Source organism: Sus scrofa, chromosome 5 (assembly GCF_054392235.1).
Source record: "Sus scrofa isolate SSC_HxYL_T2T_F1_AM1 chromosome 5, Sscrofa_HxYL_maternal_Yorkshire_Landrace_v2.0, whole genome shotgun sequence".
Lineage (NCBI taxonomy): Eukaryota > Metazoa > Chordata > Mammalia > Artiodactyla > Suidae > Sus > Sus scrofa.
In genome coordinates, this window is record NC_139387.1 from 3,106,257 (window position 1) to 3,128,482 (window position 22,226).

Sequence of the window (22,226 nt, forward strand, 5' to 3'; positions counted from 1 at the left end):
TGGCAAAAAAAAAAAAAAAAAAAAAAAAAAAAAAAAAAGGCTATCTGCAGGAGTTCCTGTCATGGCTCAGTGGTTAATGAATCTGACTAGGAACCATGAGGTTGTGGGTTCCATCCTTGGCCTTGCTCAGCGGGTTAAGGATGTGGCGTTGCCGTGAGCTGGGGTGTAGGTCACAGACATGGTTCAGATCTGGCTTTACATAGTTGTGGTATAGTCTGGTGGCAACAGCTCTGATTCTGCCCTAGCCTGGGAACCTCCACATACCATGGGTGTGGCCCTAGAAAAGACAGAAAGAAAAAGAAAAGAAAAGTTATCTGCAAAAAAAAAAAAAAAGTTATCTGCAGTAAAAGCCAGCTCTATACACCTACATGTCCATTGGTAATAGTACAAGAAACATGAGTGATTTAAATGAGGGGGGTGTCCCTCTGAAGGAATACTATACAGCCATGATAAAGAAACACACGGAACTGTGGGTGCTGAGAGGGAGGCTCTCCAGGATGCTGAGCAGACAGGCAGGATGGCTGGGCGGGGACGTTCAGCTCTCGTGATTTTTCCCTGTGGGGACTTGCCTGAAACTGCTGAAGACGTCACGCCACACTGTTTAAACAGTGATTTTTTGAAGTTTGTGGACATAATACTTTTATTTCAAAATGCATTCATTTAAAAATCAGTAACCGGTGCACATGTTGGTGGGAGCTGGGGAGTTTCTGGTTTCAGAGCTCGTTTTGGTCTGCGGGTCTGCGAGGGCCTGGCACTGTCCACCCTGTGGCAGAGGCACGTGGGGCCACGTCCTGGGGAGTGAGGCTCACCCCGCCAGACCCCAGCTGGCTCTTGGTGGGCACTCTCGCAGAGCTCCGGGGCAGAGGCGGTCGGCTTGGGCTCGGTCAGTTTCTCTGGGGACATTTCCAGAACCCCCCTGTCACTGAGGGATTAGGCCGCAGGGTGGACGTTGGAGCACAGTGGCCCCTGCTCTCGATGAACTCATAGTCCTGGAGGGACAGACATGATTGAAAACAAATCGGAGGAGTTCCCGTCGTGGCTCAGTGGAAATGAATCTGACTAGCATCCATGAGGTTGCGGGTTTGATCCTTAGCCTCGCTCAGTGGGTTAAGGATCTGGCATTGCTGTGAGCTATGGTGTAGGTTGCAGACGTGGCTCAGATCCTGTGTTGCTGTGGCTGTGGTGTAGGCCAGCAGCTATAGCTCCAATTTGATCCCTAGCCTGGGAACTTCCATATGCTGCAGGTGTGGCCCTAAAAAGTCCAAAAAAAAAAAAAGAAAGAAAACAAATTGGAAAGAGTTCCCTGGTGGCCCAGAAGTTCAAGGATGCGGAGTTGTCAGCATTGTGGGTACAGGTTTGATCTCTGCCCTGGGAACTTCTGCATGCTGTGAGCATGGTCAAAAACCCACAACGAATCCAGTGTTGGCTGGGCCGTGGGATGTGCCAGGGGAGGGTGGGCATGCAGGAGGCCCTGGGGCCCAGGGTGACCCTCCTGAATCTGTGACGAGGCCTGGCGGTCCCAGCCGTCCCACGGGGGTGGGGACGGGGGCACGAGGCCACGAGGCCCTCTCTTCATCCTCACGATTTCTGGGTAATCGTCTTGCACGCGCGCCGGGCTCGGCCAGCGGAGGTTCAGAAGCGGGTGGAATGCGGAGAAGGGGTCCCGGCCGTGCTGCCCTCTGCCCCTCGCCCGCCGGGACGGGGAGCCTGGAGGGACATGGACAGGGCTGGAGTGACTAGACCACCCGATACAGTCGGCTGAGGGGCCCCCAGGGTGCTTGTTGGGAACCACGGCCCAGTCCTTAGACGGTCCCCGCGGGAGCAGCGCACGTCTGGTGGCAGCCCAACTCCGCCGAGGGTCCCAGAGGCGCCGGGTGCTCCGGGTGTGGGTTTGGCCGCTGGTGCCGCCGTGGCGGCTGCGGCCCGGGGCGGGTCTGTCCCCGGCCGCGTGTGACCTCCCGCCGTGCTCTCTCTCTTGTCCTCCAGGCGAGCACTGCGAGGTGAACGTGCGCTCCGGCCGCTGCGCCAGCGGCGTGTGCAAGAACGGGGGCACCTGTGTGAACCTGCTCATCGGCGGCTTCCACTGCGTGTGCCCCCCCGGCGAGTTCGAGAGGCCCTACTGCGAGGTGACCACCAGGAGCTTCCCGCCGCAGTCCTTCGTCACCTTCCGCGGCCTGAGGCAGCGTTTCCACTTCACCGTGGCCCTCGCGTGAGTCCCGAGTCCCCGAGACACCGCCTGTCCTTCGAGGTTAGGGAGGCGGACGGGGGTCTCTCCCACCCCTCGGCCCGGAGAACAACAAAGCCCGTCCACCGGGGCCTCTGGGAGTGAGTGGCCCTGGCCGGCGCTGGCCACAGGCCTGGCCCCTTAATTTTAGGGCCCCGTGCAAATTGAGGTGGTGTAGGAGTTCCTGTTGTGGCTCAGCAGAAATGAATCCGACTAGTATCCATGAGGATGCGGGGTTGATCCCTGGCCTGGGAACGTCCATATGCCACTGGGGTGGCCCTAAAAAGGCCAAAAAAAAAAGGAACCCCAAAAAACAAATGGAGGATGTGGGCTCTGTTCAAAAATTAAGAATTTCCAGGAGTTTCCTGGTGGCTCCTTGAGTTAAGGATCTGGTAGTTGTCACTGCTGTGGCTCAGGTGCCATCCCTGGCCCAGGAACGTCCACGTGCTCCGGGTGCAGCCAAAACAAGAAAAAAAAAAAAAAAAAAGATTTCCCGGTGGCGGCAGCAGAGCATCAAGCCAGGTGTTGGCCCCTGTGTGACCGCCCTGGTCACACTCCCTTGAAGCTGGCCCGGCAGGCAGTTCTTGTCCCACTCCCCTGCCAACACGTGGGCCTCTCTAACATCCGGGTGGCCAGAGGTGGAGGGACGGGGACCAGCAGACTTGGGGATCAGACTCAGCGTAGCCTCCTGCCGAGCCGCCTCCGAGCTGGGGTACCACGGGCAGGCTGATGGTGTGGGGTGGCCAGTAATGTATCTTTTTCTCATGAGAATTGAAACTGCATGTCTAAAAACCCATATGGTAGAGATTTCCATCAAGTTTAACTAGAATCGGGTGTCTTTCATCTGTGCTTGGTGTTTAGGGGCCACTGGGGTCCAGCTGTGTGGGAATTCTCCATCCTGTGTCCCCACAGCCCAGATGCTCCCTCTGAGCTGCCTTTGGACAACGGGGCATCTCAGGGCAGGATGGATCGGGCTTCTTTCCTGGGGGTTCCGCCCTGAGCAGGTGAGGGGTGCTGTGCGGGGGTGAGCCCCGCGGGCAGCCCCCCACGCTCCTCCCGCCTCCCCCCTCCTCTCCGCTGGGTCCTGCGAGTCCCTCAACCTCATGTCTGCCCTGTCCGGCCACGTCTCTCCTCCCCGGTGCTCTGTGCCTTGCCCCGGGCTACCTCCTCTCCCCCCCGGGTGACAGCTGGTGTGACAGCACTGGTGTCATCTGCTCTCAGCCTGAGTCAGGTGGATCCCTGCTGGGCCTGCCTGCCACCTGGAGTAAAACCCAAACTTCTTAATGAAGGCACACGGGGGCCTCCTGGGTGCTGACCCCTGGTGACCCCTGATTCTGGCACCTTGCCCTCTGTGACACGGCCACCCTCCCTCGGGGTTCTCTGGACCTGGCCAGCCTTGCACAGGCCATTTCCTCGGCCCCTCCTGCTGGCCCGCCTGACTCTTCCTTCAGGAAGCCCCCCTGACCCAGGCCGGGCCTCACCTGCATTCCAGCGCTGGCGGGACGTCGGGTCACTGCCTGCCCATCTGCTGCCTTCAGCCCCCGACGTCCTGCTTGCAGGATCAGGCCTCCGTCCACACTGATGGCCTTAGAGGTCCTGGGACGAGGGCCCTTGGTCACCACGGGAGCTTGAGTCATCGGCGGATTTTCTGCTCCGCGGCTCGGGTTCTCCCGCTGTAAACTTAGCCTCCACACCAGCTCGTTGGTAGGGGTGGGAACTCACGCCAGATTTCCTGATTTTTTCCCTGGTTGTCAGATTATTTGTTTGTGCCAAAGTCTCGTACGCAGACGCCTGTTGTTGTGAAACCTTTACGTGGCCACGTGGGGTCCCTGGCTGGCATCTCGGGGGTTCATGCTCTGGGATGGCTGAGCTGAGGTCCAGCTGTCTGCGCCTGTCCCCCAGCTGACCGGAGCTGCTCAGCAGCTTTTCATCTTGTGTCCTGACACCCGGGTGCCCAGGGGTCAGTGAACAGCTGGTTGCTAGTTCCGGGCCGACAAGGCCTGAGCGTCCACCGCTCCCTGCCTGTGGCCCCAGGACTTTGGCTGGGGGTCTGCCGCTCTCCTGGAGGAGGGGCTTCTTGGCCTGGTGGGGGGTGGGAGGGGGGTGAGTTGCAGAACGGGAACTTTCTGGGCCTTCTGAGTGGCCCAGAAGGTCTGCTGGGGGCTCTGCAGAGGCGGGCAGACCCCTGCACCCACCCGGACCCACCCAGACCCACCCACCTTGCCCTGCTCCAGCCCCGGTAAATTCTCAGGCTTGGACATCAGATAGCATCTGCTCAGAGGACGTTTGTTTGGAGAGACTGGTCCCTGGTGAACTGCCTCCTGGGCTCATCACAGACTTCAGCGGCGGCCACACAGCGGCAACATTTGGGTTTTTTTAATTAATTAATTAATTAATTAATTTGTCTTTTTAGGGCCGCACCCGCGGCATATGGAGGTTCGCAGGCCAGGGGTCTAATCAGAGCTGTAGCTGCCAGCCTACACCACAGCCATAGCAACGTAGGATCTGAGCCGCGTCTGCAACCCACACCACAGCTCACGGCAACGCCGGATCCTTCACCCACTGAGCAAGGCCAGGGATCGAACCTGCAACCTCACGGTTCCTAGTCGGATTCGTTAACCACTGAGCCACGACGGAGACTCCTGACGTTCAGGTTTTATGCCCAGCACAGCTCCTGGTCCCTCACCCTTCAGCCCGTTTCCTTCTCACAGGAACCCTGAGAGCTGGGTTCCACTGTCACCCCATCTCGCAGGTGAGACACTCGCCCAAGGTGGTGAGGCTGGCTGGTGGGACCCCCGGGGTTTGCCCGCAGCCCGTGCTCGTAATGTCCCCACCCTCACTGGGGAGCTAACCAGCCCCGGGCTTGCGTGTCCTGATGGGAGGCATGTCCCTCGTTCTGCCCGCCTCCTGAACTTCCCTGGGAGACCGGCTTTGATGGGATGGCGAGGGTGGCTGTCGTCCATGGAGCCCACGTGTGCCGGGTGCCCTGCTCGTGGCTCTGCTTCTTTGGTTGGTTGGTTTGTTTTCTGGCCCTGCCCGTGGGCCGGGGGGTCGAACCTGCGCCCCAGCGGTGACCCGAGCACAGCAGTGGTAACCACAGATCCCTAGCCCACCGTGCCACCAGGGAGCTCCTCGTGGCTCTATTTCGGATCCTTTGAGCGTTGGTCCCTTTCCCAGGAACTGGGGAGGGGCTGGGGTGGGAGGTGCGGCTCTGGTCAGACCCGGCAGCGAGGCGGCCGTGTGGTTTGATTCTAAAAGCGGTTGTGAAGTTACCCACCACAGTCTGATGCACGGTTCGAGGCTCCTCCACGCTCTGTAGACCAGCGGGTGAGGCCCCTCCCCAGGGGGTCGTGAGGCTCATCTGACTTGGCACTTGGCGTCCTCCCCCCCTTTCTTCTCACTGGAGCACAGCAAGTGCGGGGCCTCCTCAGCGCCAGGCCCCGATCCCGACTCTGCCTGCTCAGGATGCCAGGCCCCCGCCCTCCCCCATGAGCCCTGCGCTCAGAGGGCCACCACGTGGGTACGGCCTCCAGAACAAGAGCGCCTCGGTGGGTTGAAACAGCAGGCTTCTGGGGTGCCCACCCCCCAGATCGGAGGTGCCCCGTGTTTTCTGGCAAACGCATCCCTGGCGTGTGGTTTTGGTGTCGACATGGCCGTGGTCAGCTGCCACCTGGGCATGGCTGGCCGCCCCCCGTCACATGCGGTGAGTGAGCCACGGGAGGCTGACCTGGAAGGTGACCAGAGGTCCTGCTGCTGGAGCTGGGCGGGCCCAGGGACGCCGCGGCTGGCAGACGGGCTGGAAACCAACAGAGGAAGCCCGGCGGCTCCAGACGCCGAGAGAAACTAAAGAATAGTTGCGTTTAATTAGAGGCCCACGAAATGCAGTGTGTGTCGCCTTGCTTGTCCCACCCCGGATTTTAGATGGTCCCACGTGACACCAGTGTACGACGATTCCGTTTGCCCGATGACGGCTGAGATGCCGGGCTGATGCCAGATCAGGGAGTGTTTTGCTTGAAAAGCAAAATCATGAGAAGCCCTTGGGCAGACGAACGGGTCCAGGCGGGGGCTGTGGTTGCTCCGGGGCAGAGGCTGCAAGGAGCTGGGCCCCTGGCCTCCTGAAGGGCGCACCCTGAGAAAGGTGGGCTGGGCTACCGGCCCCCGGCTTTTGTTTCAGGCGGTTTCTTTCGAGGCTGCTTCTCCTCTTTCTGGTTTCTGTTTGCCAAGGGCCTGGGCTCCACGGTCCCCGCGCCTCCCCTGCCTCCCCTGCCTCCCCCGGCGCCCCCATCCTTTGTTCTCCTCCCTGGCCCCCTCGCCAGGCCTTTGGTTTCTGTTTCTGGTCTTTCCTCTTTGCACTTGCGCTGTTCAGACCCTCCTGTGGCCCTGGGTTCCTTCTTGATGCCCCCTCTCCCCAGCCCTGGGGGCGCCTGCCTGGAGGACCAGATGGCCCTGACCAGCCCCCCGCACCAGCTCCCCCGTCCATCCAAAGAGAAACCCCCAAGTGTGAGAGCCTCCAAGGGGAGCAGGTTGGCCCAGCCAGTCTCGGGAAGCGAGCCTGGGGTTGAGTGGATCCCAGCGTTAATTCAGTGCCCTCTGCTGCCTGCTTGGCCCACACCCAAAGCCTCCCCTTGGCCACGCAGGTGGTGTTTCTCTAGCTTTGTCGTACACCAAGGGGATGCAGGGTCAGGGGGAGGGAACGGTCCCTTTTCTGTAACTCGACGGAAGCGCCGAGGTCGGATGCCCGAGGCTCGTCTAGACAGACTCCTGCCGCACAAAAACGGATAAACCGACCGGAATCGAAGGCAAGAATTTCCCCCACTTAATCTCTGACGAGAGAGCCAGCCAGCCAGCCCCGGAAGCCGTCCCGGCTCCCTCCGGAGGTCTGCCCGGGTCTCTGTAACCACGGCGTCGAGGAGGCCTCACGGCGACTTGGTGCGCCCAGGTCCCTGGAGTCTGATGGAGGCGGCATCCCGGGGTGGGGGGCATGGGTGGAAGAAGGGGTTTTCTGAGGCTGTTTGTGGTCTTTTCCACTCTGAGTGCCTGAAGTCAACACGTCTCTGTGGGTTCACGCTTTTGCCACCATCCATCCGTCGGTTCAGCCCGTCATCATCAAGCCCTTATGTGGCCCAGTCCTGTTTTAGTCCCCGGGATGCAGCAGTGGATGAGAGTCACAGTCCCTCCCCTCAAAGGATCGCTCATCCTTATAAACAAATAAGCAGGATAATTTCAGGAAGAAAATGAGAAAGGTGATAGATGGTGGGGTGGGGGCACCATTTAGATAAAATGGGGCAGGAAGGCACCGTTGGGGTGACATCTGGGGATCTGTGGAGCCAGGGAGGGCCATTCCCCACAGGGGGACAGCAGGTGCAAAGGCCCAGGGGCAGGAGAGCATGGCCATGTGTGGCTGGAGTGTGGGGGGGACGAGGGTCGTGGACCCTGAGGTGGTCACCACACCTATGTCCCAGGGCCCAGGGGCACGTACGTGGGGTCTAACTCCAGCAGCCGAAGATGCAAGGCCTGTGTTTTCCGTCTAGATGTTTCTAGTCTGCATCGCGGCTGTGCCATTCTTCTGGAGCATTTGCAAATAGAACCTTGTCACGTATGCCGGTCGTGGTAACCAGACTCCCCCTCTGGAATCTGGTTTTTGCTCCTTCCAGAAAAGAGGAGTGCTAATCAGGTTTGATTATTTATTTCTTTTTTGGGTCGCACCTTGCAGCATGTGGAAGTTCTCCCAGCTAGGGATCGAACCTGAGCCGCAACAGTGACCCAAGCCCCTGAAGTGGCAACACCAGATCCTTAACCTGCTGAACCACCCGGGAGCTCTCTGGTGATCAGGTCTTATGCGCTGTCAACTCTTGATGTGAAAGAAACAGTACCAGGGGCCAGCGTCTTAGCTGTCTCTGGACCAGGCTCTCACCTCCTCTGGCCGGCTTGTCCCTTTGGGCAGCCTCTTGTCCCCCGCACCCCGCCAGCCGCCAGCAAACCTTCTGCCCTGGGCGTCATGCACGTATGACCTGCTTCCTCTTGGCCCTGCAGGTTTGCTACCCGGGAGAGGAACGCCCTGCTGCTGTATAACGGCCGCTTCAACGAAAAGCACGACTTCATTGCCCTGGAGATTGTGGACGAGCAGGTGCAGCTCACCTTCTCGGCAGGTAAAGCCTCCTGCACCTGAGGGAGCCGCCCACGGGGCACGTCAGGGGCGTTTTCTTGGTTAAAACCACCCCGTCCTGTGCAGCACCTTCACGCCTGCTTCCCTGGCCCTCCGTCTGGGAATCCGTCTGTCTGGGAATCCGTCCTGCGGGAGAAATCCAGAATGCACAGGGGTGTTCATTGCAGCGTTGTTTATAATGCTCAGATTTCCAAAAACAAGGGGAATCATTAACGTGTGCCGCTGCCTCTGTAGATGAAAAATATTTACAAAACCGCTAAGCGAGTTCCTGCCGTGTCTCAAGGGAAACGAATCTGACGAGTAACTGTGAGGACGCAGGTTCAATCCTTGGTTTCACTCAGTGGTTTAAGGATCCTGTGTTGCTGTGAGCATTGGTGAAGGTCGCAGATGAGGCTTGCATCTCACTGTGCTGTGGCTGTGGTGTAGGCCAGTGGCTGCAGCTCTGATGCGACCCCTAGCCTGGGAACCTCCATATGCTGCAGGTGTGGCCCTAAAAAAAAAAAAAGCCATTGAAAATGTTTTTCCTGGAGTTCCCACTGTGGTACAATGGGAGTGGTGGTGTCTCTGGAGCACCAGGATGCAAGTGCAGTCCCCAGCCTGGTGCGGTGGGTTAAAAGATCTGGTATTGGGAGTTCCCATCGTGGCTGAGCAGTTAACAAACCCAACTAGCAAACATGAGGACATGGGTTCCATCCCTGGCCTTGATCAGTGGGTTAAGGATCCTGCATTGCCGCGAGCTGTGGTGTAGGTCGCAGACACGGCTCGGGTCCCGTGTTGCTGTGTCTCTGCCGTAGGCTGGTGGCTACAACTCTGATTGGACCCCTAGCCTGGGAACCTCCATGTGCTGCGGGTGTGGCCCTAAAAGACAAAAAAAAAAAAAATCTGGCGTTGCTGCAGCTGTGGCATAGATCTAATCCCTGGCCTGAGAAGGCCATATGCGGCAGGGCGGCCAAAAAGAAAAAAAGAGGTAAAACCTCTGAAAGGGAGTGTCCACCCAGGTGTTGGAGACATTTTTCCAGGCTTCGAAAGGACTGTTCACCCCGCGTTTCTCTCTGCCTCCCCCCCCGCCCCCCGCAGGTGAGACCACGACGACGGTGGCCCCGCAGGTGCCCGGGGGCGTGAGTGATGGGCGGTGGCACTCTGTGCAGGTGCAGTATTACAACAAGGTAGGCCGGAGTCGGAGTCCTTAGACGCTTACGCTCTGAACTGCAGAGGTGTCATTTAGGATACGCGTGCTGGCTGAGTGTCCGTGCGAATGTCCCCAAGCCCCGGCTGGCAGGGATGCGCCCCCAGGAAGCAGGGAACACTGGGCGGGGAGGCACAGGGACCCCAGAGGCCTCTCCACACGGGGGAGAGGACGCAGAATGAGCTTATTCATTGCGGCTGCCTCGGCCCGGTCATTACTGGCGGCTAAGATTCCAGGCCATTCAGACACAATTCCAAGGCCAAAATCGTCCGCTCGCTGGTACCTGGAGGAAACCCGAGAACCAGAGCCAGCAGGCTCTCCCAGGAAAAGCTCTGAAGGTTCGGTCGTTTTAGGGGGGTTTCCTTTCATTTTGCTGTTTATGGGCTTGTAAGGAAACTCCTCGGTGGATTTTGCATCAAAATGCCCAGCCTTCAATTGCTGGGATTTTGCAAACTTCTCTTCTCCTTCCTGGGACGCTCCAGGGTGCCAACCCCTCCCAATCTTGGCCCCCCCGGACACACACCCACCCCTCCCCACCCCAGGGCCTCCACAGGGCTTGAGTCGGAGCTTGGCCGGCAGACCAGAGGTCCTGTGTCTCGTAAGAAGCACACCCAGGGGGAGGGGTGCCTTCTGTCCCTGGGTTTTGGCACAGTCGTGACTGGCGACCCTCCCACCACTTGGGCCTGCGTCCCTGTGTCACTCAGACGCACCCCCCTCCTTTCTCAGTGTGTCGTGGCCGTCCTCTGCCTCTGTTACGTTGGCCCGCCCTAAACGTCTCCTGTCGCCATCCCCCTGAATACGAGGCCCCCAGCAGTGATCGCCCGCACGGTGGCTGTGGTCTTTGCCCCCTGTCCGTGGGTGGGGGCCACCCATCGTCTCCTGGGACCGAGGCCAGGCAGGTTCTCAGCGCCGCGGTTGTGATGAGCATGAGGGGAGGTTCTGGTGGGGTCGGGGTGCAGACCTGAATCGTTGCGGGGGCCGTGTCCCCATCTGGGGACCTGGGGGACCAAGCAGAGAGTATTCGCAGGTGCCCGGGAGGGGGTCTGGGCTACCGCAGCCCCCAGGAAGCCCTGCTGCCCGTGTTCCTGGGACCACCGGGGCTGTGGTGTCAGCAGTGCCCGGGTTGCTGGATGAAGGGCCGTGTGAGCAAGTTAAGGTGGGGGGCGGGCGGGGCAGGGAGGGTCACAGGCCCCTGCAGACACACGTGCAGCTTCCTAGCTGTCTGCCTCGAGTCTGGAGTCTTCTGCTCATGTGGTGGCCCGTGGCCGGGAGCAATTATTAGCCAGTGTCAGGTGTGCCCACCTGGAAGCAGCCTCGTGTGGCTGCTGTGCCAGGCGGTGGGTGCGGTCAGAGCCCTTACTGACTTCCAGGGGCTCGGGGATGGACGGGGCGGGCGGGGGGCGGGGGGTGGCAGTGCACTGCTTGGGTGTTTCTCTTTTTGGTCTCTTAACCCGCCTGGCACACTATCCCCCATCAGTAACCAAGGGGCTCTCACCCGATTCAGCTGCTCCGGGGAGCAGGGTGCCCCCGTGGCTCCCCACACCCTGGCACGGTCAGAGGGTTTCGGCCCCTTCTCTCCACCCTGGAGACAGTCTCCCCCGTGGCCCCTCTCAGGATGAGGGACAGCAGCTCTCACCTGGGCACAGGTGGGGAGACTGTGCCCCAGCCTCCTGGAGGGCCAGGAGCCCTAAGGCCGGCGTCATGCCCTGTGTGCCTCTGCGTCCCCTTGGCCTGGGGCACAGTCCCACTGAGCACAGGGATTGTCGTATCTGACGTCAGGGCTGGAACCTGTGCCAGCGGGCAGGACCGCAGCTGGACCCCCGATTTCTCCGTTCACGGTATCAGGATGGCTTTCTCGTGTCTGGGCAGGACCCACAAGCAGATGTAGTGGCAGTGGAGCTTCTGCAAGGCTGGCCGCTCCTGGCCCAAGGACAGCGACAGGGGTTGGTGGTTTTCTGGCTTAAACATATTCAGGCTTTTGTTTGTTTTTTTATGGCCGCACCTGCGACATAGGGAAGTTCCCAGGCTAGGGGTCAAACTGGAGCTGTAGCTGCCGGCCTACAGCACAGCCACAGCAACGTGGGATCTGAGCTGTGTCTGCGACCTACACCGCAGCTCACAGCAACGCCGGATCCTTAACCCACTGAGGGAGGCCAGGGATCGAACCTGCGTCTTCATAGATGCCAGTCAGATTCGTTAACTGCTGAGCTGCAACGGAAACTCCAACACATTCAGGCTTTTGTGGGTCATGGCACATGCCTTCAAATAGAAAGCAGAAGAAGAATCTCAGTGGACACTCTGGCCAGCCCTGAGAGTGGTCACCGAGGGGCGAGTCCCTCTGCCCTGCAGGCGTCTGCTTGGTCCTTGTGTCGTGTCTGGTCTTTAGAGTGCAGGGAACATCTGGGTCCCCTGGGACCCTCCCCACGGCTGCTGGGGCCTGGGAGCCTGTCCAGGCTGTTTGACTCGCCAGGCCCTTCAGCCCCAGGAAACAGGTGGAATCCTTGCCAGGATGGTCCCCGGAGGGCTTATCAGCAAAGAGGGGCAGGGTGTGGGTGTGCAGGGCAGTGCGGGACCTGCGGCTGTCACAACCCTCAGGCCGAGAGGGCAGAAGGGAGCCCCGATAGGAGAGAAGCCCCCTGTGTAGAGAAGTGACCGGCAGTGCACTGTGGTCCCCGGCCTCCTCCTCTCCTGTTAGGCTCCCTGGTGGCCCGAGCCAGCCCCAAACCAGAGGACAGGACCCCTTGGTAGGGGGATCCAAGCAGGGGGCCAGCAAAGTCAGTTCACTTTTCTTTCTGCTGGGTGGCATTCTAGGTGAGGTGGTATAACTCACCTTGGATGAACAGGGTGCCCACTGGAGCTTGGCGGTTTAAAATACCTGGGAAAGGAGTTCCCGTTGTGGCTCAGTGGTTAACGAATCTGACTAGGAACCATGAGGTTGCGGGTTCAATCCCTGGCCTCGCTCAGCGGGTTAAGGATCCGGCATTGCCATGAGCTGTGGTGTAGGCCAGTGGCTACAGCTCTGATTTGATCCCTAGCCTGGGAACCTCCATGTGCTGTGGATGTGGCCCTAAAAATATTTTTTAAAAAATTAAAAATAAAATAAAATAAAATACCTGGGAAGGTATTTTAAAAGTGAAGCGGACACCTTGGAGTTCCCTGGTGGCTCAGGGGGTTAAGGATCTGCTGTTGTCACTGCTGTGGTCGGGGTTCGAACCCTGGCCTGAGAACTTCCACCTGCTGTGGGCGTGGCCAATTTAAAAAAAAGGGAGGGTGGGGGGAACTTTGCCCAAACATGTCGGAACTCCATCAAGCACAGGTGGAACCCAGAGCCTCTCGGCCGACCCCCGCCCCCGTGGAGGCTTAGGCAGGATTTGCAGGGTGTGTAGTCGTTACTTCCTTCATTGCAGATGTGCTTTTTTCCCCGAGGCCACTGTGCACGGTAAGTAAACATTTTCCTTGCCGACTTGAAAAAGTGTAGACACGTCTGAGGGAAGTTTGCGTGAATCTGAAATGAGAGGTTCGTGTGGATCCTTCCGAAGTGACTTGTTTGCACTCAGAGCTTGGGTTTGGCCGTCATCAGGGCAGTTTGGGGTGTCTGTCCTTACCCCTCACCCTTTGGTGTTAGAATGTTTCTAGAAGGATCCCTATACAAACTTTGGAGTTCCCTGACGGCTCAGCAGGTTAAGGACCTGGCATTATCACGGCTGTGGCGCAGGTTCGATCCTTGGCCCCGTAATTTCCACGTGCAGCTGATGTGGCCAATAAGTAAATAAATAAAATCATCTAAGGTCTTAGCTCAAGAATCTTCAAAAAGAAGAGCAAAATAAACTCAAAGCAAGAAAAAGGAAAGACTAAAGAGCAGAAACCGGTGGGATGGAAGACAGACAACGGAACCGATGAAACAGCTTTGGAAAAAGCAATAATGTTGACAAACAAGTTTAATAACTTAAAAAAAAAAAACCCCTAAACCAAGAAAGATTACTAGTATCAGGAATAAACTCTCAATTCCTCAAAAATCATAAGCTACCATAATTCAACCAGTATGAAATAAATAATTTGAATAACAACATTACTGTTAAGGAAATCGAAGTTATATTTTTAAAACTCCCCAATAGGAAATCTCCAAGCTTGGATGGTTTCACTGGCACATTCTGCCAAAGGTTTAGAGGCTCAGAGATGAGGGAACACGTCCCCGTTCTTTCTCTGCAGTCCGCGTTACCCTGACACCAACATCAGATGAAGACAGTACAAAAAAGTCCAAGAGTTCCCGTTGTGGCTCAGCAGGTTAAGAACCCAATGTCCCTGAGGATGCAGGTTCGATCCCTGGCCTCGCTCAGTGGGTCAAGGATCCGGTGTTGCCGTGAGCTGTGGTGTAGGTCAGAGATGCGGCTCGGATCTGGCATTGCTGTGGCTGTGGTGTAGACCGGCAGGTACAGCTCCGATTAGACCCCTAGCCTGGGAACCTCCATATGCACGCAGGTGCGGCAAGAAAAAGAGAAGGAAGGAAGGAAGAGAGAGAGAGAGAGACAGAGAGAGAGACAGAGAGAGAGAGAGACAGAGAGAGAGACAGAGAGAGAGAGACAGAGAGACAGAGAGAGACAGAGAGAGACAGAGAGAGAGAGAGAGAGAGAGAGAAAGAAAGAAAGAAAGAAAAATAAATGGAAGAAAGAAAGAAAGAAAGAAAAATGGAAGAAAGAAGGGAGGGAAGGAAGGAAGGAAGAATCCAGGCTAATATCCCTCGTGTCTGCCCAGCTCGGATTCCAGTGCACGACCGTCCTGAGCAGCTCCTTCCCCAACAAGCCCAAACTGGAAACCACCCAGGCCCCCAGTGCAGGTGACCTGCCCACCGGAACTTGGGATGCTGTTCGGGAACGAGACAGGTGAACCACTGCCGCACGTAAGAGCGATGCTGAGCGAGGAAAGCCAGTCTCACGAGGCAGGTGCTTCCACGTGTGTCACATTCTCCAATGAGGGAGGAACAACTGAGTGGCCGCCGGGCTTGGGGGCGGGAGGCACGTGGGTGTGCCCGCGAGCGCCCTGCAGGCCGAGTCCTGGTGGTGATGGAACATCTGTGTATCCTGACCGTATCGGCGTCCACACCTGGGCTGTGATGTTCTAACCACCACTTCGCAGGCTGTTTACACCGTAGAAACTGGGTAAAGGGCACATCATCTGCTACTGTTCTTCTTCTTCTTCTTTTTATGGCTGCGCCTGTGGCATAAGGAAGTTCCCCGAGCCAGGGATCGAACCCGCATCCTCACAGACACCTCTTTGGGACCTTAGCCTGCGGAGCCACAGCGGGAACGCCACATCTATTATTTTTTAAAATTGCATGTGCATCTAAAATTAAGCACAGAAAGTTTAACTAAAAGAACTTTGAAAGGTACACAAAGATAGGCAGGCAGACACCAAATTTTTTTTTTTTTCTCCTGAAGGGCACCCTCTTCCTCCCCAAAACAAATCCATCAGAGGCGTTTATCAGATAGCCGTGCCAGGTCATAAACCATCCAAAATGCGGTGTCTAAAAACATCAGATGTTTGTTATTCCTTGTGAGTGTTGGGCAGGAGGCACTGTTGCAGCTGTTTTTGCAAATAGTGTGCCACCTAAGGATGATGAGAACCCAGGTAGCCTTCATGTGCATTTTATACCTGTCTGCGATGTGTTATGTGTTTCACATTTTTTTTTTTTTGTCTTTTTAGGGCTGCACCTGCGGCATATGGAGGTTCCCAGGCTAGGGGTAGAATCGGAGCTGTAACGGCTGCCCTACGCCACAGCCACAGCCACAGCCACGTGGGATCCGAGCCGTGTCTGCAACCTAGACCACAGCTCACAGCCACCCCGGATCCTTAACCCACTGAGCAAGGCCAGGGATCGAACCTGCGTCCTCACGGATACTCGAGCCACGACGGGACCTCCTCACGTGTTGTTGCTGTTGAAGAATGCATCGGGAGTCATCTGGGTGGTGGGCTCGTGAACCGTTTTTGTTTTAAATGTTCTGTCGAGAAGATCATTTGATTGAAAGAATGTACAAGATAAGGAAGCTAAGCTTCTTAAAAGTGTAACCAAGCGTTTGCCAAGCACATCAAACCTTTACACTGGAGCCGGCAGACAGGCTCGTCTGCATCTGCACGGGGGTCCTAGCTTTGCTTCCCCGCTGCCGGGGCGTGGCCTCGGGGGTGAGTCTGGGATACCCCTCGTGCTCATTTCCTGCTCTGCAGGTTCAGCAGTTCAAGTCCCGAATCCCCAGTCCGGGGTGTGAATTGTTCTGTTGGTCTCCGGCCGTGTTTCCTGCTCACTTGGCCAGTTTGTCAGGACGGGAGTGGCCCCCGTGTGACCGGCCCCTGGCTAGCGGATAAATATCCAGCATCAGCGCTCCCGTTACAGACCGCCCTCTGCTCACGTCCAGCAGAGGGTAACCGGGTGGGGCTGAGAAAAGCCGGCTAAGCGGCCTCCATGGGAGCCAGGCCCACGGCCCCAAGGAGGGTGGTGCCCGCCTGCTGGTGGCCCAGGGAACTGGGACGGTCGCCCGCTTCCTTTCCAAACAAGGGCCCGTCCGATCCAGGTCACCTGCTATGGAAACAGAATGACTCCCCGGGTCGCACACAGCCCCACCCTGGGCCCGAGCTCCATGCCCGCTGTGGAAAGTCGCTGCAGGCTGGGGCGGTTCCCTGTCTGGTGGCCTCACTCTACCACCTGCCACCCGTCTCATGCCCGTGGTGCCCGTTCACTGTCCTCCAACGCTCTCGGATGAAATGCTGCCCCCCCTGCCCCTCTGCCCAGGCTGGCCCGTCTTCCCTCTCACCTCTGCCTTTCCTCCCAGCCCCCCTCCTGCCCGCCCCCTCCTCCCTGCCCCTCCCTCCCCTCCTGGACCGGCACCTTCCTACCCCGCCTCCACCCTCGGAGGAGGATGAGGGGGTCAGGGCCAGGGCTGGGCGGGGCTGCGGGCGGGCGGCTCCCCCCCACCTCCGGTGCCCTCCGGCCGGACTGGCCCTGCCCCCTCTCCCTGCACCGTCCCAGCCTTTCCAGTATCAGCCTTTGCACAGGAGGTGGGGGTTGGAGGCCGCTCAGAAAGGGGGTTGGGTCAAGTGGGAGGCCCTGGGGGTCTGTAGGGAGAAGTTCGGGGTCTGCAGACACTGGAGACAGAGAGAAGCCTGTTGGGGTCCCAGCAGGAGCAGGCCGGGGCGCACGCGCGTGTGTGTGTGTGTGTGTGTGTGTCTGTGTGCACGTGTTCTTGAGTGAGTGCTTTTCTTTTTTTTTTTTTTTTTGTCTTTTTGCCTTTTCTAGGGCCGCTCCCTTGGCATATGGAGGTTCCCAGGCTAGGGGTCGAATCGGAGCTGTAGCCACTGGCCTACACCAGAGCCACAGCAATGTAGGATCCGAGTCGGCGTCTGCAACCTACACCACAGCTTACGACAACGCCAGATCCTTAACCCACGGAGCGAGGCCAGGGATCGAACCCGCAACCTCACGGTTCCTAGTCGGGTTTGCTAACCACTGAGCCACAATGGGAACTCCAAGTGAGTGCTTTTCTTGAAAGCCTTTCTCCCTTCGGCCAAGGAGACTTCCTCAAATGACCTGTGACTCAAGAACCCCTGTAGCCCAGAGTGACTTTGTCATTGCCCCCAAGGGCTCTGCCCTTTCTGTCCCTGGCCATGTTGGTGGAGCCAAGAGAGTCATCTTTGGGGCCCCAGGAGCTCCCCCAGGTGCCTGTGCCATGCCATGCGGAGAACTCCAGGGGGCAGCTGCTCGGGGTGCCCCTCCCCCATCCCTAGTCCAGCTGGAAGGACCTGGCAGTCAGATTATAGGCCCCCTGGATGCGGGAATATGAGCTTTTCATGGGGTGCCTGAGGGTCCCCCAGTTTGTGCCAAATAGCTTGTCCACAGAGCACCATGCGACCCCAGCTTTCCAGGGAGGTGCTGTTTAAACTTAAAGAATCTCAGCTTGGGGAGTTCCTGTTGTAGCTCAGCGGTAAACGAATCCAACTAGTATCCATGAGGATGCGGGTTCAATCTTTGGCCTTGCTCAGTGGGTTAAGGATCCAGCGTTGCTGTGAGCTGTGGGGTAGGTCACAGATGCAGCTCCAGTTCGACCCCTAGCCTGGGAACCTCCACATGCCACAGGTTTGGCCCTAAAAAGCAAGAAAAAAAAAAAAAAATTCTTGATTTGGGGCTTCATTTGTCATAGGAGAGAAAATGAGAAAACTTCCTCTCCAAGCAAATCTGCATAAACTCCCCAGTTCGCAGAAAACCTGGGGGGCCTGTCCAACCAGGGCAGCCGAAGACGGGGACCTGACCCTCTGGGCCAGCCCAGCAGGACAGCAGCTCAGAGGCTCCCGGCTCCCTCTCACTGGCCTGGGAGCTTTGTCTGGGGAAGGGCTGGACCCAGATGGGCTGGCACTGCGCCCCATGGATCTTTTCCAGAACAAGGGTCATCCCCACGGAGATCCCGAGGGCCTCAGGAGATGCTGCTCTATACACAGTGCCGAGCCCGAGAGCCGGGCTCCCAAAGCCTCTGCCCCGAGCTGGCGGCTATTCCATATCCCAGCGTCTTGTGCAACCATCACAAAAGGTCCTCCTTTGACCTGTGGCCAGCGTTGTCTGGCATTGAACTAACCGCCTTGCCTGAGAAACAGAAGGCTTTGCTCTGGTTTGACCAGTTGGTTCTGACTCTCATTAGAAATCTTTTCAGAGTTCCCATCATGCTTCAGTGGTTAGCAAACCCGACTAGGAACCATGAGGTTGCGGGTTCGATCCCTGGCCTCGCTCCGTGGGTTAAGGATCCGGTGTGGCCGTGAGCTGTGGTGTAGGTCGAAGACGTGGCTCGGATCCTGCGTTGCTGTGGCTGTGGGGTAGGCTGGCAGCTGTAGCTCCAATTTGACCCCTGGTCGGGAAACCTCCATATGCCACGGGAGCGGCCCTAAAAAGCAAAAAAAAAAAGAAATCTTTTCTTTTTAAGGTCCCCAAACAAAGAGAGTCTGTTAGCACAGCTCAGTATTTTCTTGGATGACTGACCTAGTGAAGGACCGGGAGCCGCAGGTGTGTGGGTTCGGGCCTTGGGGAGGCCCTGTGGCTTCAGCGAAGATGCAAGGACGTGTGGGCTGTGGATGGCTCCTTTTTCCTTTAAAGATATGAAAAGAAACTATGTTTTTAATATAGGAAAGTAGCAGGAGGAAGAAGAGCCATGTGCATGGTTTTGGCTTTCTTCCCGCCTTCCTTAGCAACAGCGCAGCAACAGAGAACTTGATGGAATTCTGGCGTGTGTGTATTTTTGCCTCCGTCTTACAGCTGAGCCTGGTGCCGGGGGAGGGGGAGTCAGGTGCTTTTCCTAAGTGGGGTCAGGCTGTAACCTCTTGGCCTTTGGGAAGTGATGCTCATTGGAGGCTGGGAACCCTGCTGTTCCCCCTCCCTGGCAGCCTTGGACCCTCACCCGCGTGGGTGTGACGTGTGACAGCCCGCCCAGCGTCAGGGACTCTGCAGAGGCGCTCGGGTCCAGTCTTTCGGATGACCCTGGAGGTGGTAGCTCTGAATTTAGCCACTCTGTGGAAGAGGCTGCCCAGCTCGGCGGGGTGTCCTCTGCCCCAGGTCACTGCCAAGTGGGGGAGTCAGGAGCACCTGTCGCTCTCATCCCGGGCTGCACGCCCTGCCTGGTGGCCAGTAAGGGCCCACCGGTTGACCCAGTCAGGCTCCCACACCCTAAGGGGAGGCCGTGACCCTCCTGGGATGTAGGTGCTTGGTGTCTAAAGGAAAAGAGACAAGGAGTTCCCTGGTGGCCTAGTGGGTTAAGGATCAGACCTTGTCACTGCTGTAGCTCAGGTCACTGCTGTGGTGCAGGTTCAATCCCTGGCCTGGGACCTCTGCCATCCAAGAGTGTAGCCAACAGAAAGGACTTTTCCTTTTGGACAAGAAGGTCTGGGCTTGTGTCTTCATGTTAAATTCAGATGGTGAATGTATTTACAGAGGACTTTGGGGGAGCTCTGGGCTTCTGATAATTTCGTTAATTGAAAAAGGTGAAATGGGAGTTCCCATTGTGGCTTAGCGGTTAGTGAACCTGACTAGCATCCATGAGGTCACGGGTTTGATCCCTGGCCTCGCTCAGTGGGTTAAGGATCTAATGGGGTGTGTTGCCATGGGCTGTGGTGCAGGTCGCAGACGCAGCTCGGATCCTGTGTTGCTGTGGCTCTGGTGTAGGCCGGAGACTACAGCTCTGATTCGACCCCTAGCCTGGGAACCTCCATGTGCCATGGGAGCGGCTCAAGAAAATGGCAAAAAGGCAAAAAAAAAAAGAAAACGCAGGATGACCCGCCCAGGGCCCAGGCCCCACGTGACGGCCCCACCCCGAGGGGAGCGGGGTTCTCCCTGCACAAGCCATTTTCTCAGTGGGGAGGCGGCAAGTCCCGTGCTGAGTGCTGAGCCGTCCTGGGGGAGCCGGTCTAGTCAGTGCGGCCCTTACTGTGCAGCAGACCTGGTGCAGGTGAATCCGACGTGGGCGATACCCGTTCCTCCCACCTCCACGTGGCCCTGTCCTGTCCCCGGGGCCTGGGATTCCATGTGGGTGGCAGGGAAGGGCCTTGCTGCAGACACTTGCCTTGGTGGGGGGACAAGTTGAGGTGTAAGTGCCCCCCGGGACATTCAGAAGGGACAAGGGGGTGGCGAGTGGCGGAAGGATCAGGATCAATCCGCCGAATCCTTTAACCTGTTTGTCCTGCGTTCCTCCTCCGTTCCGTGCCCGTGTGGCGCTGGGGTGACCCCCTTCTGTAGGAGACGAGGACGCATACCTGCATCCCCAAAGCACCTGCGTGGAGGCCTGACTGGCAGGGGGTCCGGGCGGCCTACCTGGAGGCAGGTGGGAAGTCAGACCTGCGCGTGGCAGTGGGGAAGCCAAGGCTCAGAGAGAGAGGTGACCTGTTCCCTGCCCTCCAGTGTGGGCGCCCTTCCCAGGCCCAGCCTGGGCTCTGGGGATGCAGCATCTTGATCTGGTGTTTGTGTGGCAGCAGAGGCCTGCTGGAGGTCCCTCGGGAATTTGTTGTGTGTGTGTGTGTGTGTGTGTGTGTGTGTGTGTGTGAGTGTGTGTGTGTGTGTGATGTTTTCTCCTCTTGTCACCAGTGAGCTTCAGAGAAAGGCCATGCCTGTTTCTGAGGGGTCTCATCACCCCTGTGCCAGGACCAGCAGGTGTCACCTGCGTTTCATGGGGCTGCGTTCAGCTCCCCCCGCGCCCCCCGCCCCCCGTCAGGTCTGAGCCTCACGGTACACGTTCAAGGCCGCGTCTTGGCTCCCTGTGGCATTCCTCGAGCCTGGCCATGTGTGAATTCCTTGATGTGAATGAGCGTCGGTTTAATCGTTTCTCACACAGAGCGTGAATCCATCTTTCCCAAGACTCGCCCTCCCGGCGTCCGGTTTCGAGGCGCCCCCATGCCTCTGTCCCCCGCATCCAGCATTTGAAATCGAACCCCCCTCTGCCTCCCTGACCACGAATTGTCTGCAGCAGGTGAAAAGGCCGTAGAAATGTGAGCACTGTGTGCGGACCAGATGCCTTGATGCTCACACGACCCCACGGGCTTCAACCCGATGGGAGCGGCCGGGGGGGGGGGGCTGCACAGGGAGAGGGAAGGAGCTGAAGAGGAATAAAAAGGGACAGACCCCAAGTGATCACTTCTGGCAGATTTGGGGAGAGCCAGGAACCCGGATCCAAACAGATTTGCAAAGCGCATTGCCTTGGTCCCCCTGCAGCCCACTCAGTCCTTCAGGATTTTTCTAGGTGGAGGCAGAGGTGGGCCTGGTGGCAGGTTCTGCTCAGGGCAGCCTGTGTACACGGAGCGGTGCAGACAGCACCACCTGCAGGCCCTGCCCATTGGTTTGTGCCTCCAGTTTGCACATCTTGTGCCAGCTTGGTCGTCGGCACCTGGGTGGCCAGGCCTGGCTGCCCTGGGGGGACTGGGGGAGAGTGGAGACAGGGGTGCCCTGGCTGGGGTGGCCACCCCACAGGACACGTTGGACCCCAGGAAGGAAGAGACCTTATTAACTCAAGAATTGAGAGAAACCTCATATATGGCCCCTTTTATTCCCAGGTTTTTTCTTTTGTGCAAATTTTAACTTTTTTTTGACCATGCCCATGGAAGGTAGAAGTTCCTGGGCCAGGGGGTCAACCCCTCACCATGGCAGTGACCTGAGCCACTGCGGTGACAACACTGGATCCTTAACCCACTGAGCTAACAGGGAGCTTCCTTGTGCAGACTTTAAAAATTCATCTCAGAGGTGTGCCCGTCATGGCTCAGTGGTAATGAACCCGACTAGTATCCCTGAGGACGTGGGTTCTATCCCTGGCCTCGCTCAGTGGATTAAGGATCCGGTGTTGCTGTGAGCTGTGGTGTAGGTCACAAACACAGCTTGGATCCTGCGTTGCCGGGGCTGCGGTGGAGGCCGGCAGGTGCAGCTCCAATTCGACCCCCAGCCTGGGAACCTCCACGTGCTGTGGGCGCGGCCCTAAAAAGGGGAAGAAAAAAAAAAAGGCAAACGATTCAGTGGCCTTCAGTGCGTTCACACTCTTGTGCAGCCACCACGTCCGTCTCCATGTAGTTCCATCACCCGAAGAGGGAGCCCTGCACCCATGAGCTCTCACCGCCAATCCCCCCATCAGCCCAGCCCCTGGAGT

The 22,226-nt window shown here is 57.8% G+C and overlaps 1 protein-coding gene across 7 annotated transcripts in view; it reads left to right on the forward strand.

Moving 5' to 3' along the window:
• Positions 1-22,226, forward strand: part of CELSR1 (cadherin EGF LAG seven-pass G-type receptor 1) — a 142,694-nt gene that overhangs the window by 73,241 nt on the left and 47,227 nt on the right. For all 7 annotated transcript variants that reach the window (XM_085025354.1, XM_085025355.1, XM_085025357.1 and 4 more), the window contains exons 3-5: positions 1,987-2,209; positions 8,258-8,373; positions 9,468-9,556. In XM_085025354.1, coding sequence (XP_084881480.1) covers positions 1,987-2,209; positions 8,258-8,373; positions 9,468-9,556 — 428 coding nt within the window. The remainder of the gene's footprint in view (positions 1-1,986; positions 2,210-8,257; positions 8,374-9,467; positions 9,557-22,226) is intronic.